The sequence below is a fragment of the Gymnoscopelus microlampas genome, assembly GCF_963454915.1.
Source record: "Gymnoscopelus microlampas genome assembly, chromosome: 10".
NCBI lineage: Eukaryota > Metazoa > Chordata > Actinopteri > Myctophiformes > Myctophidae > Gymnoscopelus > Gymnoscopelus microlampas.
Genome location: NC_139947.1, coordinates 26,606,860 through 26,630,607, shown reverse-complemented (window position 1 = coordinate 26,630,607; position 23,748 = coordinate 26,606,860). Strand labels below are relative to the sequence as shown.

The 23,748-nt window shown below is 42.4% G+C and overlaps 1 protein-coding gene across 1 annotated transcript in view; it reads right to left on the bottom strand.

Annotated features, from left to right (window-relative positions):
* LOC311054166 (voltage-dependent calcium channel subunit alpha-2/delta-3-like) overlaps nucleotides 1-23,748 on the bottom strand; it is a gene marked incomplete at both ends in the record, with an annotated part of 378,193 nt that overhangs the window by 342,397 nt on the left and 12,048 nt on the right. The window contains 1 exon segment of the mRNA XM_084070045.1: nucleotides 23,557-23,638. Within this exon segment, the coding sequence (XP_083926171.1) occupies nucleotides 23,557-23,638 (82 nt within the window).

Sequence of the window (23,748 nt, the reverse complement as noted above, 5' to 3'; positions counted from 1 at the left end):
AAAAATAGCAGATCTACGAGCTCATAGCACGGCTATGAGCTTGTATATCTGCTATTTTTGAAAAGCCAAAAGTATTTAATAATTTAATAATTGTTATAGCAAAAAGCAAGCAATTCTAAAAACGTTTTCTAAATCCTAACAGTTTTTTTTTTTTAAATAAAAAAAAAGAAATCTAGAATTTTCAAAAATAGCAGATATACAAGCTCGTAGCGCGGCACTCGGTGCCGCGCTACGAGCTTGTATATCTGCTATTTTTATAGAGCCAAAGAAATCTTAAAATGACACACATGCGTTCCCGGTCTTAAAGGGTTAACAAAACCAGCCCCATGCATGGCCAACAAACAGGACCATCAGCAGCTTGTGCTATTAGAGCATTTAACTTAGTCTCCTCTATAATCTGGGAGCATAAGGGCTAGGTGGTGCTCTCTGGGTCCTGGGCTTTTCTACTGGAAAAAAAAAGGGCAGAGTGTCATTATAGGAGGCTTGCTATTTCACAGGAGCTTTTCTCCTATAGCTTCTCTCTCTCTCTATCTACTTTAACCCATTAAGACCGGGAACGCATCTGTGTCATTTTAAGATTCCTTTAGCTATTCAAAAATAGCAGATATACAAGCTCATAGCGCGGCACCGAGTGCCGCGCTATGAGCTTGTAAATCTGCTATTTATTTTGAAAAATCGTAAAAATGTGTGCAAATCTTTTGAATATATATATTTTTAAAGCAATTTTTTTTACTCTGTTACAACTTCTGGGGGGTCATATCATTTTGGGGGTCCTTGACATGAAAAAGTTGGAGCACCGCTGATATTGTAGCAACAGATGTTTTTTCAAAAATAATTAGGATTTAGAAGACATTCTATCTAGTCCCCAGAAACAAAGATTTGAGTAAGAAATGTTCGCTTTAAAATATTAAAAGATTGCACACATTTTTTTTGAATAGACATCTTAAAATGACACGGATGCGTTCCCGGTCTTAAAGGATTAACAAAGCAGTAATTACAGCGTGAATGTGCCGGCCGTGCGTTGTTGGCCAAAACTAGGGCCTGCGAGGACATGAAAGGATGACAGTTTCTGGCTGCGCTCTTTGGCTGCTAATGCTGTAATTAACTGGGTGACACACACACACATATACACACACACCATTCCTCCTGAATCCTTCCTTATTATGAATCCTCTCTCTCTCTCTCTCTCTCTCTCTCTCTCTCTCTCTCTCTCTCTCTCTCTCTCTCTCTCTCTCTCTCTCTCTCTCTCTCTCTCTCTCTCTCTCTCTCTCTCTCTCTCTCTCTCTCTCTCTCTCTCTCTCTCTCTCTCTCTCTCTCTCTCCTTAAGGTGCTAAACCCGTTCAACCCAGGAACGCATCTGTGTCATTTTAGATTTCTTTGGCTATTCAAAAAATAGCAGATCTACAAGCTCATAGCACGGCACCGAGTGCCGCGCTATGAGCTTGTAGATCTGCTATTTTTGTTTAAATCATGAAAATTGTGTGCAAATATTTGAATATTTATATTTTAAAGTGAAAATGTGTAACTCAAATGTTTGTTTCTGGGGTCTGCAAAAATATACTTATTGTGTGCGCGCATGTGTGGCCCCACACACAATATGCTTTGTACTGATTTTCTAGAGTTTCTGATGTTAATCACCCAGTAACTCAACCACTTCTGAGCTGCTTTTAGCCTTAGATGCATTTTCAATGCAAAGCATGATTATTACCATACGCTATAATACTAATGAAGTACTCACTGAATGGCAAGTCGTTGAGTTAACGTGTGAATTCCTTCGCCAGCAGCCATTAATTATCACCTCAAGAACAATAGCCACACACATAAAGCCTTCACCTCATAGTCAGACTAGTCAGACCACACAGTCAGTCTTGCTGATTGTATTGCTGCGCCCCCCCCCCCCCCCCCCCCAGCCCAGCCCCTCCTGCGTGCAGCGTATCAGATGCGTATCAACGTAACGATGACCCCCTCGCTGAGAGAGAGAGGAGGCAGGGACCCCCACATATTCTATACAATTGTGTTGCATATTAAACTTTTTAATATAGTTCATAGATAACTGGATTCATGTTTTTCAGATAGTTAACCCTCAATATTTAGTCAACATGACCGTTGGCTCCGTACTTGGTCTGCTCTTTTTCCCCTCTACATCGACTCTCCGAAAATAGCTGATCTACAAGCTCACAACGCCTCGCAGCGCGAGGCGTTGTGAGCTTGTAGATCTGCTATTTTCGGCTAATGTTCCCCCCACCACACAAAGATTTGGCGGACCCCCTGTAGTAACTCTGGGGACCCCCCTAGGGACCCTCCCGGACCCCCTGTTGAAGACCGCTGATGTATACGATGGCACCAAAAGGCCACACTGCGTATACAGCGTACCACGGTATAGAACACACCACGGGGGTCAACAAAACAAGAAAAGGCTGTGAGGAAAAAGAAGAAGATAACCGAGAGATCAACAGAGAGAGAGAGACAAGGGCGGGGGGGCGTGGGGGGGGGGGGGGGGGGGTGTAGCGTGGGAGGAGGGACGGTACGGTCATCAGTACCGGTTCCCCTCCCTTCGTTCTCATGGCTACGTGGCAGAACCAAACCTGACAGCTATTCAATTTTCCCAAAGCTAAACCTAATCTGCAGCCATCTCCCCCCCGCCCCCCCACTCCTCTCCCTGACACACTGTTACACCCCGACATCCACGAGCCCCGTCACCCATACCCTGGCAGCAAGATTGGCACCGTCGCACACACACACTACACCATTTTTATACCCTCCGCTTAGCCCTTTAAGACCGGGAACGCATCTGTGTCATTTTTGAGCGGTGTAGCCGCTCCTATAAGTGGGGTTGGGAATTTGTCTTTCCCTGTACTGTGATTGGCTGACTCTATTCACACCCTTTTCGCCGTACCGTGATTGGCTGACTCTATTCAGACCCTTTGCTTTGATTGGCTAGCGAGACGCATGATGAAATAATAACCTATAAATATCACCACGCACTTCAAAAAATCCTTTTTTTTTAAGTGAGCTTCCATCACTGTGATGACCACTGTTGTTTCTAAATAACACCGCTCACTTCACACTGGGTGTGATTTTTAGATTTCATTGGCTATTCCAAAAAATAGCAGATCTACAAGCTCATAGCGCAGCACCGAGTGCCGCGCTATGAGCTTGCTGATCTGCTATTTTTTTTTTGTGCTAAAGTTTTGCAAATGTTTTAATATATGTTTTTTCAAAAGCGGACATTTTTAACTCAAATCTTTGCTTCTCGGGGGTCCCTGGAACAACATATTTTCAGATGGGGGTCCGCAGGCCAAATACATGTAGTTTTGGGGGTCCTTGACATGAAAAGATTTTTAACACACCACTGTACCGAGTCGACAGAGGTTTTTTCAGAAAACTGTTAGGACTGTGAGGAAGATTTTTTTTTAAATCAACTTCAGGTCTTAACGGATTAACACACACACACGCACACACACACACACACACACACACACACACACACACACACGCACACGTTTGTATTACTATACTTGTGAGGACATCAACATTTTAGGATAGCAACTTTATGCATGCCATTTTTTTGTTTGGGGCTATTTTTAACCGTAAGCCTAAAGCCGGCAAATTAGCAGATCTACAAGCTGGTCTACAAGCAGTGCGACGCGTTTCAGAGATTTTTAGAGAAAATGTTTTTCGGTGCATGACACCACTGGCACGCAACTATAAGTATAAATCATGTTCAACTCAATTCCGACCCCTCTAAACCTAACCTCTAAATGTCTAATCCTGATCATAAAAGCAAACATTTATTTTGTGAGCACCAGGAAAATGGTCCTCATAATGTCTATTTCACAAATTCTACTAGACTTGTGTGGGGACATTTAGGCCTCACAAGTATAGTAAAACACGCACGCGCGCGCACACGCACACACACACACACACACACACACACACACACACACACACACACACACACACACACACACACACACACATGCGTGATGGGATAGGAAAAGGAGGAGCGAACAATAAGGAAGGAGAGAAAAGAGAAGACATGAAGATAATGAGACAGTCAGAAGGAGGAGGAGGGCGTCAGTCAGCAGAGAGTGAGAGGTAGGGGTGGAGGAGGAGGAGGAGGAGGAGGAGGAGGAGAACTTCACAGTTAATTAGATGTCAGACCCATATAACGGGTTTGGCCAATACATCTGCCATCATTTGACTTTTTGGACGAAATCGGTAATTCGGTAGCAATGATGTAGCCCATGTGTGCTGGTGTCCAGTGTTGCCAGATTCTGTGAGAGAAACAAGCAACCAGGCCTAGGAAAACCAGCCCAAAAGAAGCGACTTTGGGCCACATGAGCACTTTAACATGTACATCAGCTATTTGAAAATAGCCGATCTACAAGCTCACAACGCGTCGCGATGCGACGCGTTGTGAGCTTGTAGATCGGCTATTTTCAAATAAAACCTTGCGGGGAAATTATAATAAGCAGATCTGGCAACCCTGCTGGTGTCCCTATTGCGTGCAGGTCGTTATAGGTGACATCTGTTAATAAAATGTTCAGAAATAGCCGATCTACAAGCTCAAGACGACGCGATATGAGCTTGTAGAATGCTACGCGGCCCGAACGTCTAGCGTGACGCGTCGTTCACTTTGCAGTGCCACCTTACAGGCACCTCACAGTGTGAGAGAGAGTTTTGTGCTCTCCTAAATCCACGGCAGGCTTTGAAAGTACCCACTTCAGAAAGAGGTGACGTGCATCACCTCTCCAATGACCAAAACCCACTATGGAAGCCGTCGAACTGGTGCGATCTGACGGCATCCTAGAATTTATAAGTAGGATGTGATGTCATATACCGTCTCATCGTGATGTCAGATTACGTCACACTGGCGTGATGTCAGATTACGTCACACTGGCTACATACAACGTTACAACGTACATACTGACAACCGACATGGCGCAGGATTCAAATTGTATATATAGATAGTTCACAATGCAGCAACGCCCAAATATGGAGTGTTGTTGTCTAACCTCGATGTGTCGTCACGGCATCAGCAAACAAATCAGTCAGCTCCATATATGGGCACAAAAGGGGGTATGCCCATATATGAGAGGTCTCTCCAAAAAGAACGGGATCGCTGGCAGAAATCTGCCATCAGTCGGGCTCTATCATAGAGTTATAATATATCTAGAGGGCGGATTGCCCCGCCCCCAGCTATTCATTTCTATTAAAGTGCTCAGTGGCGTTTTGAAGCACCCGGAAGTAAGAAATATTGGTTCCATGGAACCAATATGGATCCATTCCATTGGTTCCATGGGTCGTGACGCGTCGTGAGCATGCGCACAAACGTAATAAATATATTTTAGGTGCATTCTCAGATTTGACCACCAGGCTTGGCCGCTTCACTGTTCTACCGTAGTTCTGGGGGCTTGGGCTCTATACAGTTAATCAGCAAGAGGAAGACAGAGAAACAGAGTTTGCATTGAGGTTAGCAGGAAAACAAAGGTTATGCTCATTCCGATCTATTTCTAAGACCTACCTTTTTACAGCAGTAGATTAAGATGCATCAAGCCAAGGAAGTTAAAATGTGTCTATCGTTTTGGTGCATGGCAGACTGATTTTTGGAATATTATCCCACACAATGGCCCACAAAACACAGACAGACAGACAATCAATATCGATCGAACAAGCCTATAATATCACACGCCCCTAAATCATTTTCTCAGTTTAGAGGCCTCGCCTCCCAGAGATTACAACATCAGATGCGTAATAGTGTACAACCCAATTGGTTACTGTTGCTACACCTGTCAATCTTCGAGCCTGGCATGTCAATCTATGGCGTTTTCAATTATATCAGTGAGAGAGACACTAAAAAGGAAATAATAGAATATCTTCTGGAATAATTGTACAGAAATGCCTACAATATGAATTTTAGATCTACATTCACACAATACTTCAGTCAGTATCATGTCAGTACAGACACATTACTGACCATGATACTGATCATGATACTGATCATGATACTGACCATGATACTGACATGATACTGATCATGATACTGATCATGATACTGATCATGATACTGACCATGATACTGACATGATACTGATCATGATACTGACATGATACTGATCATGATACTGACATGATACTGACATGATACTGACATGATACTGATCATGATACTGACATGATACTGATCATGATACTGACATGATACTGACATGATACTGACATGATACTGGCATGATACTGACATGATACTGATCATGATACTGACATGATACTGGCATGATACTGGTTATGATACTGGCTATGATACTGGTTATGATACTGGCATGATACTCGCCATGATACTGGCATGATACTGACATCATACTGGCCAAGATACTGACCATGATACTGAAATGATACTGACATGATACTGACATGATACTGACATGATACGACATGATACTGACCATGATACTGACCATGATACTGACCATGATACTGACCATGATACTGACATGATACTGACCATGATACTGACCATGATACTGACCATGATACTGAAATGATACTGACCATGATACTGACATGATACTGATCATGATACTGACCATGATACTGGGTTAGGGTCATGATACCGGCCATGATACTGACCATGATACTGACCATGATACTGACATGATACTGAAATGATACTGACATGATACTGACCATGATACTGACCATGATACTGATCATGATACTGACCATGATACTGACCATGATACTGACATGATACTGACCATGATACTGACCATGATACTGACCATGATACTGACCATGATACTGACCATGATACTGACCATGATACTGACATGATACTGACCATGATACTGACCATGATACTGATCATGATACTGACCATGATACTGACCATGATACTGACCATGATACTGAAATGATACTGACATGATACTGACCATGATACTGACCATGATACTGATCATGATACTGACCATGATACTGACCATGATACTGACATGATACTGACCATGATACTGACCATGATACTGACCATGATACTGATCATGATACTGACCATGATACTGACCATGATACTGATCATGATACTGACCATGATACTGACCATGATACTGACCATGATACTGATCATGATACTGACCATACGATACGATACGATAATACGATACGATAATACTTTATTGTCAGTTTGCACTGAAATTTGTCTTGCGACCCAGAAACAGCCATGTATGCAACAATAAACAGTACACACATTTGACATGACACAATAAAACAACAAAATACAAATACATACATCCCAGAGATTACAACATCAGATGCGTAATAGTGTACAACCCAATTGGTTACTGTTGCTACACCTGTCAATCTTCGAGCCTGGCATGTCAATCTATGGCGTTTTCAATTATATCAGTGAGAGAGACACTAAAAAGGAAATAATAGAATATCTTCTGGAATAATTGTACAGAAATGCCTACAATATGAATTTTAGATCTACATTCACACAATACTTCAGTCAGTATCATGTCAGTACAGACACATTATTGACCATGATACTGATCATGATACTGATCATGATACTGACCATGATACTGACATGATACTGATCATGATACTGACATGATACTGACATGATACTGACATGATACTGACATGATACTGGCATGATACTGACATGATACTGATCATGATACTGACCATGATACTGACATGATACTGGCATGATACTGGTTATGATACTGGCTATGATACTGGTTATGATACTGGCATGATACTGACATCATACTGGCCAAGATACTGACCATGATACTGAAATGATACTGACATGATACTGACATGATACTGACCATGATACTGACCATGATACTGACCATGATACTGACCATGATACTGAAATGATACTGACCATGATACTGACCATGATACTGACCATGATACTGAAATGATACTGATCATGATACTGACCATGATACTGACCATGATACTGACCATGATACTGACCATGATACTGAAATGATACTGACCATGATACTGACCATGATACTGACCATGATACTGACATGATACTGATCATGATACTGACCATGATACTGAAATGATACTGACCATGATACTGAAATGATACTGACCATGATACTGACCATGATACTGATCATGATACTGACCATGATACTGACCATGATACTGACCATGATACTGAAATGATACTGACCATGATACTGACATGATACTGACCATGATACTGAAATGATACTGACCATGATACTGACATGATACTGATCATGATACTGACATGATACTGGCATGATACTGGTTATGATACTGGCTATGATACTGGTTATGATACTGGCATGATACTGACATCATACTGGCCAAGATACTGACCATGATACTGAAATGATACTGACATGATACTGACCATGATACTGACCATGATACTGACCATGATACTGACCATGATACTGAAATGATACTGACCATGATACTGACCATGATACTGACCATGATACTGAAATGATACTGACCATGATACTGACATGATACTGATCATGATACTGACCATGATACTGAAATGATACTGACCATGATACTGAAATGATACTGACCATGATACTGACCATGATACTGACATGATACTGATCATGATACTGACCATGATACTGACCATGATACTGACCATGATACTGAAATGATACTGACCATGATACTGACATGATACTGATCATGATACCGGCCATGATACTGACCATGATACTGACCATGATACTGAAATGATACTGAAATGATACTGACCATGATACTGACCATGATACTGAAATGATACTGACATGATACTGACCATGATACTGACCATGATACTGATCATGATACTGACCATGATACTGACCATGATACTGAAATGATACTGACATGATACTGACCATGATACTGACCATGATACTGACCATGATACTGACATGATACTGACCATGATACTGACCATGATACTGACCATGATACTGACATGATACTGACCATGATACTGACATGATACTGACCATGATACTGACCATGATACTGACATGATACTGACCATGATACTGACCATGATACTGACCATGATACTGACCATGATACTGACCATGATACTGACCATGATACTGACCATGATACTGACCATGATACTGACCATGATACTGATCATGATACTGACCATGATACTGACCATGATACTGACCATGATACTGACCATGATACTGACCATACGATACGATACGATAATACGATACGATAATACTTTATTGTCAGTTTGCACTGAAATTTGTCTTGCGACCCAGAAACAGCCATGTATGCAACAATAAACAGTACACACATTTGACATGACACAATAAAACAACAAAATACAAATACATACATAAAGACATGCAAAGACAAGAGCAATGTCCACCACTCAGCCTACCCCTGGCTTATAACTCCTGATTAAGCCTCAATGTCGTCTGATGGACAAAGGACCTCTTCAGTTTGACCTTATTGTATGTAGGAACACTGTATCTCCTTCCTGAAGGCAGCAACCTATATTCTCCATACAAAGCATGGCTAGTGTTTGAAGTGATATTCCTTGCCAACCTTATCATACTGTTATCATACGTAGATGTATAGAGCCTCTGAAGTGGTTGTCCAACAATCTTTGAACAAATGTTCACTTGTTGCAGCAGTTGTGACTTTAAGGCTACAGACAGACATCCATACCAGGTGGTACTACAGTACTGCAGGACACTCATAATAACAGAAGTGAAAAACAAAAGAAGAATCTGATCTTCTTTATACTGATCATGATACTGACCATGATACTGACCATGATACTGACCATGATACTGACCATGATACTGACATGATACTGACCATGATACTGACCATGATACTGACCATGATACTGACCATGATACTGGCATGATACTCGCCATGATACTGGCGTGATACTGATCATGATACTGTCATGATACTGGCATGATACTCGCCATGATACTGGCATGATTCTGACCATGATACTGTCATGATACTGACATGATACTCGCCATAATACTGCCATGATACTGGCATGATACTGGCCATGATACTGACCATGATTCTGACCATGATACTGGCATGATTCTGACCATGATACTGTCATGATACTGACATGATACTCGCCATAATACTGCCATGATACTGGCATGATACTGGCCATGATACTGCCATGATACTGGCATGATACTGACCATGATACTGGCCATGATACTGACATGATACTCGCCATGATACTGGCATGATACTGACCATGATACTGACCATGATACTGACCATGATACTGACCATGATACTGACATGATACAGTACTGACCGTGATAAAGGAAATAATAGCAACTTTCTGTAATAATAGTTGTGAAATATCAAAAAGTAGTAAACAGAAATGGCTACAAAATGCATTTGAGAACTACATTCACACTATAATTTGTCAGGGGGACATTGTAAATGAAGAGGCCATTAAAATTGAAGGAAACGCTCACCAGTTTGAGGCAACCCATGTCTTCACATTTCATGTGCAAAACAAACATAAAAGAACAACCAATTTGGCATCAAAGGATGTCAGTAAAATGCAGAAATGAATCAATGTTGTGGTCAACAAGAGGTTCGACTTTGAATATTTAATTTGCATGACATGTGTAGCCCATATACTGTATTTAATATTGCTTTCAATTGCTACATTCTAATAGCTTGAATTGTGTCACCAATAGCCTAACAACAAGAACTGTATTTGATCGCAACATGAAAGAGAAATGAAAACGGTTGACCCTTTTAATTGGCTATATGCACAGCAGCCATATTGGAAAGAAATTGGGCCTCTTCTTACTTTTTCTTCTTACTGTTACCAATGATACTAATGAAGGCTCTGTTCCATTCTGGTCAAACAGAGTCAGGGTGCTGATATTGTGCATGTTGGCTCACTGTGGCTCTTAAAGTGTGGATCAGGGACCCTCATGGTTCCTTGAGGAGGTTCCAAATGGCCCTTTACGGATGTGTAACTCTGAGAGTGTAAAAATGGAACTAAATGGACCCGTAAGGGTCCATTTAGTTCCATTTGTACACTCTCAGAGTTATGGGGGTCCTTGAAATTAAAAGGTTTGAGAACCACTGTGCTACACTAAATGGAACAGAGCCTTCATTAGAGTCATTGGTAACACCTGTGAAGGAAGTAAGGAAGAGGCCCAATTTCTTTCCAATATGGCTGCTGCGCATATAGCCTATTGCAATTTGACCTGATTGCAAATCATTTGATCATCAAAAAATCATTTTTTTAACACACAGTCGATGCAGGCCTTTCCAAAATAGAATATTTTCGATTCTGACGATTAAGTAAAAAAAAAAAAAAAAAAAATGCAATTATCTCAATTAATTGCAATTAGTCAATGATGTAATAATTATGACTGGAAAACTTGCGTGGACGAGTTGAGATTTTTTTAAAGATATATATATTTTTTGGGGGCTTTTCTTAGCCTGGGACCAGACGAATCTGCCAGTGCAAAAATAAAATTGCCCTCTGCGATTTGGGTCTGGCACCGCTCCGTTGTGAATCCATTTCCTGCTACCGAAGTCTGGGGTGACCAACCAGGGCCCAGTATTCAAATATGGGAGACTGTATGTAATTGGTAGTTGGTTGTAGGTCTAACCAATTGCGTTTGATCCCGCGCCCTTGGGAAAAAAACGTCCTCATAGAAGCACCAGACTCATATCCACGCAGTGATATAGTCTGGCTACGCGAGGCTAGGCTTTTCTGCCTTTATTTATAGTGGAAAGTGATGGACAGCAAACAGGGAGAGAGAGATGGGGAGAGACATGCAGTAAAGATCGTCTGGAACGGGACTCGCGATGCACTGTCAGGCTACATTAGAGCCTAGGTGCCCCGGACCGCTCACACAAATTGAGATTTGATAACAACCTCCGCTCACATCCAAATTGATAAATGTGGAAATCAACGTATGCCCAGTTTACTGTTGTGCGTTTGTTTCATAAATGAGGGCCAACATATTTACATTTAACTACATATATTTTATTTGATGGGAAGTGCATTTGCATTTGAAGATAATGATAAAAGCATCAGGCAAGTTAACCCATTAAAACCTGGAACGCATCGGTGTCACGTTTTGATTTGAGCTAAAAAAGCATTATTTTACACGTTGGCTATTCAAAAATAGCAGATATACAAGCTCATAGCGCGGCACCGAGTGCCGCGCTATGAACTTGTATATCTGCTATTTTTGAAAAATCGTGAAAATGTGTGCAAATCTTTGAATATGTATTGTTTTCAAGCAAACATTTTTAACTCAAATCTTTGCTTCTGGAGGTCCCTGGAACAAAATATCTTAGATGGGGGTCCGCGACCCAAATACATATCATTTTGGGGGTCCTTGACATGAAAAAGTTTGAGCACCACTGATATAGAAACAATTTTTTTTTTTTCAGAATACTGTTGGGAATTAGAAGACATTTGTAGAATCGGCTTCAGGTCTAAATTAGTTAAATGGAACACATCTAAAAATCCACTGACAGATCAAATTAAAAGTACAAATGTGTTTCATCATGAGGTGCTGAGCAGGAAATATGAACACAATTCATCATGTTTTCCCACCCAGCGAGAGATTCATTCTCGCACATGCTGTTTGTCTGCCAAATATGTAATTAATCCAAAATGAAAATGAAAAAATGAAATGCATAATCATTTCTGGGCTTCAAAAGTAGACAATTAGTCACGCTCTTGAAATCTAGTTTTCCTGTGTATTCATCTCAAAAATAGATTTCTCACCAAAATAGACGGAACATGAAAGAGTCTTGGCTCCACTGATCAAAATAAATAAATAAACCTGATGCTTCAGGACTTGTGACTTTTCCCTGCTTGATACGTTGTGTTATTGGCAAATAGTTTTTGATTAAAAAAATGATTTAAAACAAGTGCCTCAGAGAGAGTACAGTCCATTAAGAGTAGAATCAGATCACTTGTTTTATTACGCTTATAAACAAATGTGTAAAGTTAATTAGGGAGGTATTGGAAACAAAACAAACCCCCTGGGGCTTTTTGTCCCTTCCATACCACCCTCCCCCAACCCCCCCACCCCTTCCAACAAACCATCATGACTACGACTGAAAAGACATTCCACAAAATACAATGACTACATAATATATACAAGCTTGTGATGACAACATAAAAATGTAGCCAAATCATCATCAAGTGTGCTTTGACCTTTTCTATAGCATGCATGAGTGCAGCGATTGATTGCCTTTTGGACCCGTTTGCTCTTGCAATTGACACTTCCAACCGTAAAACATTCAGAAAAGATAGTTTCAATGCTTTTAACAGAAAGGGAATGTGGAGGTTTCCACCTCGACACCTTCCACCTAGAGTGTTTTTTTGCAGCAGTAACTCCAGCAAATAATACTTTTTTTTTCTGAGTGACTGGTAAGGAGAGTGTGGAATCATCGTTTAACAACAAAGTCTGAGGACAAACATGGAACCTCAACCTCAAACAACTCCGATACAGCGCACAGCCCACTGCCAGCCCAGTCAGGGAATAACAGCACTGGACTTGGATATCTGCCTCTCTCTCTCTCTCTCTCTCTCTCTCTCTCTCTCTCTCTCTCTCTCTCTCTCTCTCTCTCTCTCTCTCTCTCTCTCTCTCTCTCTCTCTCTCTCTCTCTCTCTCTGAGTGTGGCACCAACACTATGTCAGCGTTCATGTCTGCAATGCGAATACACACACACACACGTGCACAGCCGCACACATACTTAGGCCTGCACACACTTACAAAGTGGCCACTTTGTCACACAAACGCACACACACAAACACGACACACATACTTGTATGGCGTCCACCACCTCCTCACCCTCGCAAATCGATTCCAGCACCCTGTTGTCACACGTCATTACGCCGTCCTATCATCTACTGCTTTCTCTGTTTGTTGACTGCATGTGCGCCTGATTAAGCGTGCCTTAAGTAGACACACAATACAAATGTGATGCATACCAATACGCACAGGTGCGCGCACACACACACACACACACACACACACACACACACACACACACACACACACACACACACACACACACACACACACACACACACACACACACACACACACACTAACACACTATATTGTATTGTATTACTATACTTGTGAGGACATCAACACTTTAGGACAGCCATGTTATGAATGCCATTTACAAATAATAATTGCCATTTTTAACCCTAAGCCTAAAGCCGAAAAACAGCAGATCTACAAGCCCACAACGCGTCGCGCTGCGACGCGTTGTGAGCTTATAGATCGGCTGTTTTTCGGTGCACGACACTGGCGCATAAATCATGTTTAACTCTAATTCCAATCCATAAACCTAGCCTTCTATATGTCTAATCCTAAACTTGAATGTTTTTCTAATTGTAAACGTATCTCTAAAAAATGTTTTTTTTTTAAACTATAAAACAACTATTTGTCTTGTGACGACCAGGAAAACGGTCCTCACAATGTATAGTTCTTCAAATTCTACTATACTTGGTCCTCGCAAGTATAGTAATACAAACACACACACACAATTACTACACTTGTGAGAACATCAACATTTTAGGATAGCAATTTTATGAATTTTATTTTTACAGTTTTATAACATTTTTCTAACCCTAAAGGTCCTTACACACCGGGGCGATTTTTTCGTGCGAATAATGCGTTTTTTTTAAAAACCTTATAAAGTCAATGGCTCCGTACATGGAGCGAAAAAGCGAAAAAGCGAAGCGAAAAAGCGTCTTTTAATTATTCGGAACGAGTCCGAATTTTGCGTATATTCGCTATATTCGCCGGTGTGTAACAACCTTAACCCTGAAGCCAGAAATCACCAATGTACAACACGTTGAGAAGCTTGACGATAAGGAGCCAGTTGCACCACCTCACACTAAGTTCAAACTTAGCCTAGTTATAGCTGAAAGGGCTTTTCAAAAGCCATTTACATCGTACATCGAGTTTGGAAAGATCCAATTGATATCGATGATACTACACGCTACACCAGGCGTGCGGATAACGCGAGCTCCTCATACGCAAGCTTTAAAATAGGATTGGTATCATTGATATCAATTGGATCTTTCCAAACGCGCTGTACGTGGGCAGTGAATTCCACGCTTACAGTACGTGCGCTTTGAAAAGCCTGGTGTAGTCCGGGCGTAATCCTAACCTGAATAGCGTATAGCGTCACTCTAAAACTTTTGTTTTTTAACCCATCAAGACCTGGAACTGTGTCATTTTTAGATTTGAGCTAAAAAGCATTATTTTATACTTTGGGCTATTCAAAAATAGCAGATATACAAGTTCATAGCGCGGCACCGAGTGCCACGCTATGAACTTGTAGATCTGCTATTTTTGAGAAATCGTGAAAATGTGTGCAAATCTTTGAATATATATATTTTGAAAGCGAACATTTTTAACTCAAATATTTGCTTCTGGGGGGACATGTAGAGGGGGGACATGTAGAATCGGCTTCAGGTCTCAATGGGTTAAACATATAACAACATATTGTTATTGTCGGGCAGAAACATCTTATCTCCATATTTAACTTGTGTTTTTTTCGTAGACTAACGCCCTACTTGATCATACTACAGCGTCACGCAAAACTATCAAAAGTGGCAGATCTGCTACTTTTGCTATTTTGGACGTATGAGGTTTCCACCCGACAAGTCTCTCCCTCTCAGGGGAAAGTGTATGTCTCCAGAAGAAGCAGAAACGCACACCTACTACAATGATAAGTCCCTGAGCCGTTTGTCTGGCGGCGACTATCTCACACTTTGATCATTTCGTCTGGCACATCTTCCATTACCAAGAGGCTCCGAGTTATTCCAGCATGGAATAATGTTCCCCTACTTAAGTTTACAAGACGCCATAACATCAGCGAGGTGAAAACAAGCTCAGAGTGAGAACAAACGTAAACACCAAAACTCTCTCTCACACACACACACACACACACGCGTGCGTACGTGCGCGAGCGAGCGCAAATAAGCACGGCCGTCGTCGCTGTCTTGTGGAGAGGATGTTCAATGATACATGAAATTAAAAGATCTGAGCACAATAACAGTGCCGAGTCCAAAGCACACACTGAGCTAATTCTAACCATCAGTGGGAGAGATGTTTAATGTGTCTCTGCAGGCACGCGTGTGTGCGTGCGTGTGTGTGTGTGCGTGTGTGTGTGTAAACATGCGTCTGTATGTGTGTGTATGTGTGTGTGTGTGTGTGTGTGTGTGTGCTCGCGCGCGGGCGTAAACATGCGTCTGTATGTGTGTGTGTGTGCGCGCGCACGAGCGTAAACATGCGTCTGTATGTGTGTGTGTGTGCGCGCGCACGAGCGTAAACATGCGTCTGTATAAGTGTGTGTGTGTGTGCGCGTGCGTAAACATGCGTCTGTATGTGTGTGTGTGTGTGTGTGCTCGCGCGCGGGCGTAAACATGCGTATGTATGTGTGTGTGTGTGTGTGTGTGTGCGCGCGCACGAGCGTAAACAAACATGCGTCTGTATAAGTGTGTGTGTGTGAGCGCGCCTGCGTGTGCATGTGTGTGAGCTTGTGCGAGGCTGTGAGTGTGCACATTAACTACAATGTACTGCTGACAGTTGATTTGCATAACAGGCTAAAGGACGTATTGATCGGTGGATCGCTTTTTCTTTTTTCTGTCACACACACACACACACACACACACACACACACACACACACACACACACACACACACACACACACACACACACACACACACACAACTATACTTGTGAGGACATCAACATTTCAAGTCAGTGATTTGCCCATTTATTTATTTGCCATTCGCCTAAAGCCGAAAACTAGCTGACCCAGCTTGTAGATCAGCTATTGTTCGGTGCACGACACCAGTGCGCAACTAAGTGTAAAATCAGGCATAACTCCTCTATCTTTAATCCCAAAAGCTAACTTCTAAATGTCTAAATCCTAAGCCTAACGCCAACCTGAATCTTTTTTACATTTGGTCCTCACAAGTATAGTAACACACACACACACACACACACACACACACACACACACACACACCCCCCCCCCCCCCCCCCCCCTTGGAGCTCTGTCCTGGCAGAAGCTTGAGCCTAACCTTGAAATAGGAGCCGTTTCCGATGGAAACAGGAAGTGCGTGGGGGAGGAGCAGTGGTGGTAAAAGTACTCACATTTTCTACTTAAGTAAAAGTATCAATACTGCAATGTAGAAATACTCTGTTAGGGCACGGTCACACTGCACTTCTATTTTACCTATGGGGCGGAATCTGCCAATGCTTTGTCAATGCAAATGCGTGGATTCATGGTGTTGCGCATCTTTCCGCTTGTCACGCACATCTTGAGTTTATGCACTCTGTGCTGATTTCCCCCCCTCTGTCCAATCGGGTGAGTCGAAGGCGGACCAACAATCAAGCAAAGCAACAAACAACTATATGCCATAAGCCTGAGAGAATAAGCTTCATGTGTAGAACGTTTCATGCAAATTGCTCAAAACTCCCAGGAGAAAAAAGGGTTTAAGTGTTTTTCAAACTGCTCAAAATGATGGAAAAGGGGTGGAGCTTGCTGGTCAAAGTAATAGATGTGGTGCTTATGAGTCAAGGCACATGTGTAAGCAAGTTTCATGGCTGTCGGCCAAATGAGGCATGACTTATGCCTGTTCAAAGTTTGCATTTTCAAACAATTGCTATAGCGCCCCCCAATTGGAGTAAGATTGGTTTCAGCACTATTTGGAATGATCCTCTACATTACTGCAAAGTTCCATAAAAATGTGAATCTGCATTTATCTAGTTAATAAAAATGTATGTAGTTTTATCATTTTCATTAAACTGCAATATTCATTCATTTGTAGATATTGGTCCAAAGTTCATGTGTAGAAAGTTTCGTGCAGATTGATCAAACCACCCAAGACAAGTTCGAATGTTTTTCATATCATTCTAAAGGTCAGAGGTTATAGGTCAAAGTGACACATTTGTTCCTCATGGCAATAGCTCAAACAGGGCCTGAGTTATACCTGTTCAAAGTTTGTATTTTCAATGAATTGCTATAGCGCCACCCTTTGGCCAATGGCTGTGGGTTTCGTGTGTTTGCCATTTGACATAGCCCTCTACCATATTGCAGAGTTTCATAACAAACGACTGCATGGTTAGGCTAATACGGCGAAATATGCGGAAAGCGGTGGAAGTAAAATAAAACCAAGGAAAACAATAAGGGACTACTGCACTACGTGCTTGGCTCCCTAATAATTTGGGCAATAAATGCAAACTAGCAAATAATTAAATAATTATATTAATAGTAGCAACAAATAAAATGCATATATATGTTGTTATACCTTAATGTATATGTTAAACTATGTCCTTCCAATTTGGTGCTTACAAAACACACCACAAACACAAAATTACACAAAACACACCAATGTACTTGTGTGTTGTGTGTTTAGTGTATAAATGTTTGTGTGCACGTGCGTACGTACGTGCGTGCGTGTGTGTGCGCCATCCGTGGAGAGGTATACGGTATGGTTCTTTATGAACATTTGCTATGCTTAATTCGTACACCATTGCACCGAAAATAGCAGATCTTCAAGGCTCACGACGTTTCACATCGCAAAACACATTGTGTAAGTTTGTTGCAGATCTGTTTCTTTTCTGCGAGCAACAAAGTATAGCATCGGGCACTGGGGGTCAGGGAGAGATAACCGCACAAGAGATTGAGTCCATCTGTCCACAGCCTGAGGGGGAAGAAAACACACACACACACACACACACACACACACACACACACACACACACACACACACACACACACACACACACACACACACACAGGGCTTCTCTCTTCTATGCCAACATCCTTTCTATCAGTGCATGTCACTTATTCTGGGCCTTCTTTTTAAAAGCATGAATGCCGGAGGGTTATCTGCGGTCCCCTCCCCCCCCAACCCCCCCCCCCCATGCCAAGCAGCAGCATTCCTGCGATGGCCTGCGAGTCAGACAGGAGCGAGAACAAACACATCGCAACCGACATGACACCACGCAGCGTGACACGCGCCGACACCAAGGGGTACTACCTTCTGCGTGGGTGCGCCCATCACCACCGACACCCGCCCTGTGTGGATGATGTGAGGTCTGGGAGATAAATCGTTGCCGTCGTGGGGCAGAAAAACCTTGTATCACCATGTTTTCACTTGTGTTCTCTCGTAAATTAACCCATTCGGACCAGGAACGCATCTGTGTAATTTATAGGTTTCTTTGGGCTATTCAAAATTGAAAATGTGTGCCCATTTTTTAAAGCATCATTTCATTGTAACTCGAATCTTTGCTTCTGGGGATTCTACAAATGTCTTTCAAATCCTGACAGTCTTTTGAAAAAAAACTTTTCATGTCAAGGACCCCCACAATTATATGTATTTAGCCTCGGACCCCCATCTCAAAACATGTTGTTCCAGGGACCCCCAGAAGCAAAGATTTGAGTAAAAAATGTTCGCCTTAAAAAATATATATATATATTCAAAGATTTGCAAAAAAAAAATCACGATTTAAAAAAAATAGCAGATCTACACGCTCATAGCGTGGCACTCGGTGCCGCGCTATGAGCTTGTATATCTGCTATTTTTGAATAGCCAAAGAAATCTAAAAATGACACACAGATGCGTTCCCGGTCTTAAAGGGTTAACTACTACTTGATCATACTACAGCGTCACACAAAAGCATCAACAGTAGCAAGATCCGCAAGCTCGATTACGAGCTTGTCGATCTGCTACTTTAGCCGTTTTATATGAATTTGAAATCCTGAAAAGTAACAATTTTTAGACATAATATGAGGTTTCCACCCCTGACAAGAGACGAAACACTCCCCTTGCATTCCAGCAAGTGGGCGCCACGGTGAGCGTGAGCGAAGATTGCAGTTATACACCAACGAGAGACACACGGATTAGGGTGAGAAGATGCACTTTCCAGACAAATAGGTCTCACAGTCTTTTCTTTCGCTCAATTAACCCTGCGGCCTTCATTTGCATTTCTCACAGAGAGAGAGGCTGTCTTCTTTTTTTTCCGTGGGAGGGTTATCTCTGCTTCATTTTCGGAACGGCATGAAAAGCCGGTGGAGCTGGGGAACAGTTTTTTATCCTGTCAACCAGATAGCACCGTGGCTACCACCAGCTTTATCGCTTCTTATACAGCTGATGAAATCCACTGCTAACGGTTTATGCGTGAGCGGCTATGAGCGCAGGTCTGGGGCGCGCGTGCAATCGTGTGCGTGTGTGTGTATCTGTCATCTTTGCATATACTGTCAGTTTTTCGTGTGTGTGTGTGTTTGTATTACTATACTTGCGAGGACCAAGTATAGTAGAATTTGAAGAAATATACAGAGTGAGGACCGTTTTCCTGGTCCTCACAAGACAAATGGTTGTTTTATAGTTAAAAAAAATGTGTTTTAGAGATACGTTTACAATTAGAAAAACATTCAGGTCAGGATTAGACATTTCGGTGTCTTAGAGGTTAAGGTTTAGGGTTTGGAATTAGAGTTCAACATGATTTATACTTAGTTGCGCGCCAGTGTCATGCACCGAAAAATAGCTGATCTATAAGCTCACAACGCGTCGCAGCGCGACGCGTTGTGGGCTTGTAGATCTGCTGTTTTTTCGGCTTTAGGCTTACGGTTAAAAATGGCAATTATTATTTTTAAATGGCAATCATAACATGGCAGTCCTAAGTGTGTGTGTGTGTGTGTGTGTGTGTGTGTGTGTGTGTGTGCGTGCGTGCGTGCGTGCGTGCGTGCGTGCGTGCGTGCGTGCGTGCGTGCGTGCGTGCGTGCGTGCGTGCGTGCGTGCGTGCGTGCGTGCGTTGTGCATGCATGCAGCACATGTATAAGTTGTACTAAAACCGATACAGAACATGATTTTTGAACGTACGGTTAAGTGTACTACTCTGTACCATAACCGATGTACCGTATAACCGACATGATTTCAGGCCAGAGAGCTCTCTCTCTCCGACTTGGCCAACGTGAGTAATGACATCAGCGTGCGGGTGATTTAACACAACAGTCTATATCCCCGTCCCCGTGCAACCCCCGCTACAGAGCCGCGGCGAGCACGCACGCCCACACGCACGCCCGCCCGCCCGCACCCCATAAACGCTGGCACTGTATAGTGCGTGAGCACCACATTATGTCTCTCAAAGCGCTGAGAGGTTAGCATCATCAGCTAGCCCACTTTCTCCAACACAACCATCCATTTGGCAATTACAACTACCTCGTTGACTGACCTCCGCACTAGAACATTTTTTTTTTGCATTCCATCACAATCCACAAATCCTATACAGCTACACCACCAAGTTAACCCATTGAGACCTGAAGCCGATTCTACATGTCTCCCTAAATCTCAACAGTTTTCTGAAAAACGTATGTTTCTATATCAGTGTTGCTCAATCTTTTTCATGTCAAGGACCCCCAAAATGTATATGTGTTTGGCCGCGGACCCCCATCAAAATATTTTGTTCCAGGGACCCCCCAGAAGCAAAGATTGGAGTTAAAAATGTTCGCTTTAAAAATATATATATTCAAAGATTTGCACACATTTTCAAGTGTTATTTTCAAAAATAGTAGATCTACAAGCTATTTTTAAGAAGGTGGTTTCGGGCTGCAGAGAGGAAAAGGCAAGAGGTAAGGGCTTGGTACTGTGTGTACTTTGTTGCACATGGTGTCCACGCAACCACGCTATTTGCCGATCTACAAGCTCACAACACGTCCCGCTGCTACGTGTCGTGTGAGCTTGTACGTCTGCTATCTTTGGCGTGCGACACCGGCGGCGCGCAACGTAAGTATAAACCCGGCCCGGCTGTAGAGGGTGTTGAAAGTGTGCAAAGTGTTTTGTTGCTTAGCAATATAAAATGATACATTACCTTTGCTAAGTTTGTATTTGTGTGTCTGCCCCCGGCGTGTGTGTGTGTGTGCGTGTGCGTGTGTGCGTGTGTGCGTGTGTGTGTGTGTGTGTGTGTGTGCGTGTGTGTGCGCACGTGCATGCGTGTGTGTCGGTCATTCTCCACTACTGGGGTGCTAGAGGAAAGGACAGCCATTAAAAAAAAAGCACATGTTCCCATCCAGCCAGCCCCCCCCCCCACTGTGCCAGCCAGGTCTGCCTCTGCACGCATTACCTGCTTTAAAGTGGCTAAAAGGCACAGGTCCTGCAGCTTGAAAGGGGGAAATTACATCTTTCTTTCCTTTCGCTAAATATACGCCATCATCTTTTTCACCTCATGAATGCGGATCCCTCTAAACCCCAGTGTCGCAAATTCACACAATGCTCTCACATAAAAAGGAGTTCTAAAATCGCTGGGTAAATAGGCAATATAAAAAAAGCGACACTGCAGTTTAAACCTTTAAGACCTGAGGCCGCGTCTACATTTTTTTTAAATCCTAAAATTTTTTTGGGAAAAAATATAAAAAAATAATTTTCACGATTTTTTAAAAATAGCAGATCTACAAGCTCGTAGCGCGGCACTCGGTGCCGCGCTATGAGCTTGTAGATCTGCTATTTTTGAATAGCCAAAGACATCTAAAGTGACAGAGATGCGTTCCAGGTATCAATGGGTTAAGGGAAGAATAAATAGTTGCTTCATTTTCATATGAAAGACCAGTGACCACTCGGCAATACTAAAGACTTGCATCCATAGAGACGATTGGGGAGTTATATGTCTCTTCTAATAAACTGATCATAAATGGAAATGTGCTTTTATCCAAAGCACATTACAAAGTGCATTACACTCACCCATTCGCAACACATCCACACACACACACACACACCGACGGTGGAGGAAAACAATGCAAGGCAACAACAACCTGCTCATCGGGGAGAGCGAGCAGTTAGGGGTTCACTGTCTTGCTCAAGGACACTTCCAACACTAACCCAGGGGGAGCAAGCGATCGAAAAACCAGGAACCTTTCGATTCCCCAAGTGGCCATGCACTCTACCTCGTGAGCCACAACTCAAACCATCTCTCTACGATGATACTCTAACAGCAGTGGTTCTCAAGCAGCGGTCCGGGGACCACCAGTGGTCCTTGAGGGGGATTCCAGGTGGTCCCCAGCTAAATGATGGAGAGTCGGACCCTTATAGATCTTTAACTCTTGAGAGCGTAAAATGAAACCAAATGGACCCTTACGGGTCCATTTGGTTTCATTTTACGCTCTCAAGAGATATAATTATTGTTAAACATCTGCATTACTTAAAGAATTGTTATTTTGATCAAATTTTCATCCAACGATAACAAAATATTCTAAAAGTCTTGGATCTGAGAGTCTAAATATCATCAAATGGTGGTCCGTGGCCCGAATAAATAATGGACCTTGATATGAAAAGGGTTGAAAACCACTGCTCTACAGTAAAGCGCTGACCAAAACGTCATCTGGACATTGTGCTGGTTTGAACAATCTCCATCCTTGAGAGTTTGTGGAACAGTCCTAAGTTCTACTATAGTGACAGCTGGACATTTTGACTGTGGCAGCTCACCTTCTGCAGCAGCTGGGAGCCAGAGTATTTAGCAGAGATGGACTTGATCTCTCCTCCAAACGCAGAGGCCCATAGCTTCACCCTGTGCAACACAAAACACAACCGGAGAGAGAGAGGGGTAAGAGCGGGCGATATTAAATTATGCATCGGCAAGAGATAGCCTACTGTATAAGGCAGGGGTCTTCAACAGGG